General features: G+C 41.0%; 1 protein-coding gene across 11 annotated transcripts in view; it reads left to right on the top strand.

The window, feature by feature from the left end:
• KIAA1210 (KIAA1210 ortholog) overlaps positions 1–9226 on the top strand; it is a 52223-nt gene extending 42997 nt beyond the window's left edge. For 10 of the 11 annotated variants that reach the window (XM_051783895.1, XM_051783877.1, XM_051783949.1 and 7 more), the window contains 4 exons: positions 341–1918; positions 2674–2822; positions 3307–3412; positions 7067–9226. In XM_051783895.1, coding sequence (XP_051639855.1) covers positions 341–1918; positions 2674–2822; positions 3307–3412; positions 7067–7239 — 2006 coding nt within the window. In that variant the 3' untranslated portion in view covers positions 7240–9226. The remainder of the gene's footprint in view (positions 1–340; positions 1919–2673; positions 2823–3306; positions 3413–7066) is intronic. The other variant, XM_051783959.1, reaches the window with a different exon arrangement.
• The last annotated feature ends 364 nt before the right edge of the window (positions 9227–9590 follow it).

A 9590-nucleotide genomic window follows, 5' to 3' on the forward strand; every position in this document is an offset into this window, starting at 1 on the left:
ATGAAGAAATGTCTAGGGAAATCTAGCTAGTAGTCTTACAATTAGGGATATGCACAAAAAACAGCTAAACAGCAACTAATTTAGTACACCTGAAGCAGACAGCAACTTTCAGTCATTCCCCGGATTCTCTGAATTAGATATGTTCAAACTAAAAACTTTATTAGTCTTTCACTTGGACAGCCCTTTTCTAAATATGCTTTTAACAGCCTTATTTATCAGTTAATGGTACCCAGACGTGGGACGCTCATGTTAAATGACTGCACTGTCTGGAATGAAATAGTCATACAGATGGTGTTTGAATTGTAACCTTTAAGTGCACACTCTTCTCTGTTTAATACAGGATTATCAGCCCAGGTGGGACAATTTTTGAAGGGAGGCAGTTCTGTGGAGACACCAGGTGTAAAAACTCCCGCTGATGCTGCCCATGACTCTTGTGATTCCACAGCTGTGGCAGGAGGCTCCTGTGCTTTGCTGCAGGAGGATGGAAGCCTTCCCTGCATGGACCATCACCACACAGCAGCCACACTCCCTCTGAGACCTGAGCCTTCTCCAGTGAACCTGGAGGAACACCACAGTGCAAAAGTGTTGCACTCTTCAGATGAGTCTGCTGATGAATTGAAAGAACACCAGCAAAGTACTGGGACTGAAGTACTTGCACTTCCAGAGCTGCAGCAACTCGAAGGAGAAGCTGTTGTGTCTCCAGACATACCAGCAGCTGACTTGTTTAGCAGTGGTGTGGAAACAGAGGGCATAGATATTTTGGCAAACGTGTCCTCACTAAATTCTGTGGACCCAAACATCAAAGCCCAGGAAAAGGGGGATCCACTGTTTACTGGCGAAGTAGAAACCTGCTTGGGTGCTGCTGAGAACCATTCCAACCGTGACATCCTAGGTTCTGCACTAAGCACTTCACAGGTTGCGGTAGCTGATTCAGAGTCTTGTGCTGGCGTTGAGACAGTGGCTGTTTTGGAGCCTGAAAACAGTTCAGTAACAAAAAATAAGAAAGAAACTTGTGAAATTATGGAATCTCAGTCACCCAAAGGCAATGCAGAAAAAAAACCAGACACTGCTGCATCTGTCTCAGAAGCAGGTTGCGTGCTACCTCGCGGGAAATTGGAAGGATGTTTTAAAGCAGAAACTGTTCCTGTTTCAAAGGGTAACAAACAGGCCAGCACATCATGCATTTCTGAAAAACTTTCCATTGGGTGTCTTGCCTCTTCTAGTTTGGCTGGCTTGAAGAGTAACATACCTTCTGATGACAGTGTGGAGTACCAGATAAGCAGTACAGATTCTCACAGAAAAACAGTGGAAGGCAATCAATCTTCAGATGAAAATGTGAAAACTCCATTGAAGACTCCTTCTGCTAAACCAGTTCGATTTACCATTGCACCAGCATGGCAAAGATCTCTCTCAGGGGGTTCAAATTCAAAGGAAGATTCCTATTCCAGAAGTTCCCCAACATCCCCTATAAGACCAGAGTTCTTTGAGGGAATGACAAAAGAGCACACATGTTTTGATGCAGTCATCCAGGAATCAGCAAAAAACAATTCAGATAGATTTGATCAAGACTGTAAGGACAGAGATCTGCATTTGAATTCTTTTATGGAGTGGGCTGACCATGAAACTCAAAATGCTGAGAACCCATTTGGGGTCAGACTAAGGAGAACATCTTCTTTACTAAAATACCAGAGTGAAAGCCGTGTGGAGTCTTCAAAGCTGATCCCCTCAGCTGTTCCCATTGCTTCTTCTGCTTCAGCCAAGGAGGATCAGAAATTGATGGGAACTGGGAAGCCACCTCCAGGCCTTCCTGTCAGCACAAAATCAGTTGTTAAAAAACCTGATCTCCTAGAAGACAAAAATCCCCCCAAGACCAGATCAGAAGAAGTGGCAAAGAAGCAAAATGGTCATAAACCTTCAGGTATTTATGCTGTATTTTTAACCAGACATTGTAGAAAACAGTGGTCATATAATAGGCTTGGCAGAGTGGCAAACAGAAGATAAAAATCCTCTTGATGAGGACCAAATTCAGCCTTGAGTTCGTCAGCACTATAATTTAACTGGCTTGGTGATTTGGCCAGTCAAGAGAATTCTTGGCTTATCTTAATGAGGGGTGTGTTCCAGCAAGAATAACAACAATAGCTTGAGGGCTATATCTGAAACATTTCTGGTACAAGGGACTTGTGCATATAGTCAGAGTTTTAACACAGTTTTTAAAAACTTGCTGCTGTTTGGTAGTTAATTCAGACTGCATCTGCTCAAACCTTAACTAGAAGTTGCATTAGGTGTGATTATTTTTTTCTGCAATGACTTAATTTAAAATATTTAAAAAGTGACAAGGCAGCCTGTATTTTACTGCCTACATGAAAAAATCATGTTTAACATATTAATTTAGTCTGCAATATAAGGATTTTGTTTCAAAGACAAAATCCAGTTCACAACGACCTTAGTGGGAGTTCTGCCATTGACTTAAATGGAAGCGGACTCAGGTCAAAAACTCCAAAATAAACAGGAAAAAGCAGTTATTACCAAGGACAAAATCATCAGGGAAGGTAATTTCATCTCCACAGTGTTCAAAGAGTATTACAGATGCTGAAGGATTTAAAACATGAAACACTAGCTTTAGGCTGACTTGACCTAAATCCCTTCTTTACTTCAAAAATGCTTCTTTTGTAGAAAAAGTCACTCCACATTTGGAGACTGCTTCCTCTGAGCCAGCTTGGGTCTCCATGGCAAAGCTAAAACAAAAGGGTTTCCAGGACCACCCTCTTGCCAAAGAACATAAAGCTGAAGACAAAGCTTTGACCAAAGTGGATCAGGAGGAGGTAGAGTACCAAGTAATGTTGCATGGGTGTGAATCCTGCCCTAGGTTGCCTGGGTGCTCTTGCAAGCTGTTCAATGTCATCTTCATGGGAGGTGTGTTGTGAGCACTACCCAAAGAAAGATTTGCAGAACTGGCCTCTAAAAACACTGAGACAAACAACTTATGCAAGTGAGCAAACACATGTGCCTACACTGTCCCAGTGATTAGTTTCAGAGCTCCTGTATGTTCTTTTGCACTCCTCAAACCCAAACATTTTCAGAGCTTACTTATTGCCCATAATGTATTTATGTAGCCCAAGAGCTGCTTTGAGCTGTATTAGCTTCCTCACTGCCTTCTCCCTCCCTCCCACGGGATGTCCCCAGCCATCCTTGTCTGGCTTTTACTGCATTTCCACAGTCGGGTTTGAGATGTTGCCAGGCTGAGCTTTATGAATGCCAGTGGCTAGTGGTTCAGTTGCATTCTTTTCTTCTCCCCTCATGCTGTAGCAAGGGATCTGTGCTAGTGAGAACATACTGAAGAAGAATCTGCCTTCCAGCTTGAGCTCTCAGGAGAAGAAAATGCAAATGAAGACCAATGTGTCTGCAGCAACAGGTATTCTTTTTCTTTACATCTTTACATAGTGGCTACGGTTTATGCCAGTAAGTGGTGTGGGTGGCAGGTGATGGGGGAAGATAGACCCATTTTTATAATCAGCACACTTTATATAAGGCCCGTTCAGAGTGTACTGTGTGTAAGTCAACATAATGGCTTGGTCTTTCAGCAGAGAAAGCAAGTGAGGAACTTTTATCTCCACTACCAGTTCACAGAATGGCATATAAACAGTCTGGTGATTTATTACCAACCAAGGTCAGTACTAAAGAATAGCAGCTGAAGTTGGAGACTGTCCAGAAGAGAGCAGCAAAAAAAGGTCAGGACTTCTAGACCTCCAGTCAGCCAGGAAATACTGATGGAAGGGGATTTGTTTAGTCTAGAAAAGACAATAGAATTTTCTGTAGAGGCCAAGACTAGTCTTTATGACCTTTATGAGCTTAAAATGCACCAGGGGATGTTTAGCTTAGATATTAGGAAATACCATCTAATAATAAGAGTGGTGAAGTGCAGAAAATGTGGCTTGCATACAGAGTGTATGCAGTTTCCATTGCTGGATGTGTTGAAGAGATAAACACGTATCAAGAACAATTTAGGCAGAGTGAGTTTCACCCTCAGGTGAACAGAGGCCCGATGGCCCCTCTCCTGATCTGTTAGCTGAGTTTCTGGATAATAAAGATGCAGGGGAAGACTGTGACTCAGACATCGTGACTCACATTACCTCTTCCAAGGCTTCTGCTGGGCTGCAGCTTATCCCTCCCTGCTTACTCAGTGTGGTGCCAAACCTCCAGCTACATATAGATAAGCTGGTTCTTCAGCTGTAAAAGCATATTGTACCAGCTGAAAGCTATTGATTTCAGATACTGCCTAAGAAGATGAGAAATGCCCCACTGTGTCAGAGCTGTGGCTTTTCTGTTCCAGATTCCTGTTGCTGACACAGTAGGAGATGCTGTCTAGAGAGAGCACAAGCACCTGGCCACTTTTCCCTTGTAATCTGCCAGCATCCAGAGTTGTTGTGCTAGAGATTTTAGGTGGTACCTCTGTGCTGCTCCCTGTAGTAGTTGTTTTTAGAGCTGTTATCCATTTCTGAATCTACAGGTTCTACAAAATGAGCTTTCTCCCTCAATGCAGATATCTGGCTGGCTCAGGATGTGTGCACCAACACAGAAGCTCTGATGGCAGTTGCCAATTAACTCTGTGTGTGTGACTAACATACTATAGCTTTTAGAAAGGGTTCTGTTACAAGCCAGCTTTGTCTTATGCTTTTAGGTGTAAAGTGAGAGATGAAATGTAAACAGGCCAAGATTTTTGCTTGGATTAGGTCTTCCTTTGAAAGGCTGGCACAAGCAGACTGGATTTCTGTTTGTTGAATCATCTAAACCTTGGAAGCCAGCACCCTTCAGTCAAAATTCAGAACTTCACAAACAAATCTGCTACTCCTTTACTAGAACTTGCACTCTTTGTGGTCCTTGCAGCAGAACTACAAGTTTTTGTGCATCACCTCTTCCTAAGAATTGGCCTAGTTTCCTGACATTTGATAACTGTTTCCTCAGCTTCAGAGACAGCGTTTATTTATAGGCATATTCTAGTGTTCCACACCTTGAACATCACAAAAAGCTCTGACTAGTGCTGATGTTTATGGAAAACACTGCTCCTCTGCTGCTTGCAATACCATGCCCTATTGTTTAGGAAATGTTCAGCACTGTCCATGTGTGAGTAGGAAACTGGGAATCCCAAATGTAACCTCCCCTTTATTTGATTCCCATTAGCACAGCCAGAAATTTGGCTAGTTGAAGGTGCTGGTGGTGAACAGGACGTAGACTTAATATCCAGAGAAATTATTAATTTGGATCATGCTTTTTGGAATATGTTAACTGTTAGCAGTTTTCTTAATGACTGGTTGAAGTTTTCTGTGTGATCCACACAAGCTGCATGCAACAGCAAGAGCCAGGACAGCTCAAGGTCAGCTAAGTTTGGAAGAGAATTCCAAGACATCAGTTCCTTACTTTAATGAGTGTTGTTACTGCTGCCTGACAGCCCATGTCACAACCAAGGGAAGTTTCCTCTTGCTCTCCCACCTCACCTTAAACCCCGTGAGGCTGGTCTCAAAGCCTGTCTTCCTGCAAATAGGAGTGAGCCACTGTCTTGGGATTTTGTTTTACCTTGTGCTGTTGAGACCATGCTAACAATTTTAGAGTCGCTTTTGCTTATTACAAAGAAGGAGGTCTTCCAAAATGTGGAAATTAATTTTCAAAATAAAAATTTCAGTAATACCTAAATTCCTACATCTTCTTAGATACTTCTGAAAGTCTGCTGTGTATGAGCTGTGTATGTAGAGCTGCAGCCTGTTTTTAATGAATATACTTCCTCCAGTATTCCTAAGTGCAATTTGCCTCCTGCAAGAACTACCAACCAGCCAGAACTTTTGAAAGACAAGGGACCTCCTGAGTGGAAATAGGGAACTACTTTGACTCTGCTCAGGAGTGTGACTGATGGAGCTCATGGATATTTTCCATTGATTTCATTTCAAGCATGCTCAAGCTTCTTGCACTTAACATGGCTTAAGTCCACATGTGGCCTCTGTTGTTGTGCTGGAGCACAGCAGCCTCATCATGCCTGCCTCACACCACACACAGACTAGTCAAGTATGAGAAAAAGTCTGAATTTTCTTAGTTTGACTGACACAGAAATGAAGTACTACCTGGATTGAAATGGATGGAGAGAGCATGATGATGAAAAGACTTGTGAGCCATATCTCAAGAATGAGAGCTGCATTCCCTGAAGCCCCATTCTGGGATGTCTGTCTGAAGGCATTAATTTTGAAAAATTTCAAATAAGATGAATGGAGGAGGCCTTTTCTAAATAGGCACTCAAAGCCATACAGGGAGCATTATCTGTATTCCTCATTCCTTTGTGAGGATGACAGGCTTCTGTTAGGCTGCATCAAGAGGAACACCTAGTCCCACCTTTTTGGCTTAAAAGTCCAAGAATATAAAGCACTAGTTTGATCTCTACCTAGTATTTAATAATATTGCTGCAGCAATATTTGTGCCAGCAGTGAGGACCGAAAAAAAACTTTAAGTCTTCTCAGTGTTGAAAAACATATACCAGTTACTTTTAACTCCACAGCAAGCCTGGGGTGATCCTTATCCTGCAGATATTTTGCTTCCATTTTCCTGTGTACTCAGGAGTCTTATTCCTGGATTTTCTTGCACTCACAGAGCAGAATTAGTCTGTGGAACTCCTTGCTGTGCACTTTAATGGAAGTCAAGTGTTTGAAAAGATTAAGAAATTAATTAGCCGAGAATATGAATTAGAAAAATAACTGGTGCTATAGTGTCCACATGCTTGAAGAATTTTGAAGAATTTCTTCGTTTATCAGGGCTTAGACACTTGCTGTTGGGACTGAAGAGAAGATTCTTATATTACTCACTAGCAGCTTGCTATCAATTTTCCCGTTGCAGTAGCTGGTCCTTGCCACTGCTGTAGCTGGACCAGATAGTGCCAGAGATAACCAGTTTAGCAAATCTTCTGACTTATTTGTGATTCACAAGCATTTTGGGCTGTAAAACAATTGCTTTAGAGATGAGGAGATATTACTGGCAGAAATGGAGTCTTTAGCCCTCTGATGAGTGATGGATATCTTCTTGTTGGCAGGTAAAGTTGAACCTATTTCTCAGGAAGCATCTGTGATTCCTGCTGTTGAAAAGGAAGCAAGGCACTCCGCTAACCTGCCAATGACACCCTGCAGTCCTGCTGAACCACCGTGGCTGTCCCTGGCCAAGAAGAAAGCCAAAGCATGGAGTGAAATGCCCCAGATTGTACAATAGGAAATGACAGGAGCATCCTTCTTCGTATTGCCAATAGCTGCGTTAACTCCATTTAATCCCTTCTTTACTGTGACCATTTTTTGGAGAAATTAGAGCCTTAAAGCTTTTGATCAGACTGTTGTATGTAAATACACGATGAAGAAATACCATTGCAGGCTTAATTTGATGTATTAGGAAGCTGAACATTTCCTACTACCAAACACTAGGAAAACTTGATTAATTTTTATATCCTTACACATCGATGGTGATGTTCTAAAGAGGACATGCTTCAGGCTTTTGAAACATTTCTCTAGCAAAATATGTTTTTAAAGTTTCTTTTAAAGAAACTCTTTCTTTTAAAGACCATACAGTATTTTGTGCAGTTTCTTTGAGCTAAGAAATTAATGTATGCTATAAAATAGATACAATGCTGGGCACTGACGCATCATGACTCATGGGCATTGATGTCATCACACTTCTTTCTTTAATGCTCTGGGATGGGCAGTCTGACTTTGCTTCAGATTGTTAATGGATCTGCTTTGTGACAGCTGTAAGATCTGAACACATTATGAGTTAGAGCAATTCTGGCTTTTGTGTGGTTTGAAGTCACAAGGCTTTGGTCTTGGTGCTTTGCTCATAGATACCCAGTGGAATGGCCCAGAGCCACACACCCATTCTCTCCCATGCACTGGAAAACCATCACACTGTAGTGTATGCTCTGCTTTTGGTTCCACCTTTGGAAATCTGGGGTAATTTAGACATTCTGCTCAAAGAATCCATCCTTTCTTTAATTATGGCAAACAGTGATTTTTTGTTGTGCGTGAGATTCCTCAGCCAATTTTCTCTCTTAAAGAGTGTGTTGGGGATGAGAGCTCTGCTCCTTAGAAGGTGGCATCTTGTTTTCAAGAAATGCCACTCCCTATGTTCATATGGATATGTATTTAGTCAGTTGTATTTAATATTAGTGATACAAGGGGCATCTGCTTTCCTTCTTGTCTCCTCAGTCTTTAACCTGTAACTCAACATCAGTCTGAGAATGTGCAGCTAGGGCAGGATTGTTCTCTCAGGGCCTGACCTTGCAGTCACTTAAACTGACAAAAGTTTTGCTATTGGCTTTGAAAGACACAGACATTTGAAAAAGAAGCTTTGTAAAATGATGTTAGTGGCATAAGTGGCAGTAGCACTTAATGGTCCTTTTCAGTTCTTGCAGCATTGCACATTATATAGCTTTTGTTTACAGTCAGTGCAAGATTTGAAGGCTGACTTGGCTGATGGACTGTTTTTAGCTGGAAAGTTGGTAGATATTTTTAAGGATAATAATATCTATTGATAGGATTAACTGCAAAATGAAATAAATTGGTTTCAGATCAGCTCAAGCAAGACTTTAATCTTCCAGTCTTGGCCTGAATTTAATAAGTAGCTCTTGCAATTTGAAAACAGTATTAATTATGAGGTAGAAAGTGATTTTTTAATTTTTTTTTTTTCATATAGGTGAAAACTTACCCAAGTAGGCTCAGAATCTGTAGATACTCTTTATTCTGGACTAAGACCAGAAAGAGTAGGAGTTTCACATTGACTTGGTAATCAATGCCTATTTTATTACTTGTTTTTCTCTGCTTTAGGGAGCATATCTTCTCTTACAAAGAACTGAAACATTTGTATTTCTCTGAAACTTTTGACTGTAATGTAAATGAACATACTCAGCTTTGATTCCTGAAGTTTTGTACAGCTGCCATCCCATCACAAGCTTACTGACCCTGTGAAATATGGGCATTTCTATATTCAGTAAACTCTCTTCTCTTTTTATTAATATGGATTGTGATCCTTCATCCAAAGTACTGCAAATGATGCTATAATCTCTCTTTCCCTGTGTTTGCTTTTGATCTTAATACTGTTCCTGTCTTTTATGTTTGGTATGTATATATGTTTTTGTAATCCTTGTCTTGAAGGAACCCTGTTTGTATTCCATTCCCATATTTGGTTTACTATTAAATGCTGTTGCCAGTGATGATGGTATAATTTCTGGGAAAAAAAGAAGGATGAATGGCCCCCATTCCTTAAGGAAAAAATAAAAAAGAGGTCTTTGATCAATATAGGCTCTATACATGGATATACTGCACAGATTTTGTTTCGAGGTGATTTTGTGTGACCTAAGACTGATCAACATGGCTGGTCAGACTAAGAAACTTTTCTAAATCTAGCTATTTAACAGTTTAAAAATATCACCAGAGAGCTGATGGCTCTCCTTTTGTTTTGGAGTTATTGCTCCTCCAGTGAAGGGTTGGTTTGAAGGCGAGCACTCATGGTTGTAGGAAGCCCTGAAAATACTTCTTCAAATGTGTTCAAACAAGCTGCTCTAAAATATTTTGGAG

Source organism: Manacus candei, unplaced genomic scaffold, assembly GCF_025592945.1.
Source record: "Manacus candei isolate 608988 ecotype Guabito, Panama unplaced genomic scaffold, ASM2559294v1 h1tg000003l, whole genome shotgun sequence".
Classification (NCBI taxonomy): Eukaryota; Metazoa; Chordata; class Aves; order Passeriformes; family Pipridae; genus Manacus; species Manacus candei.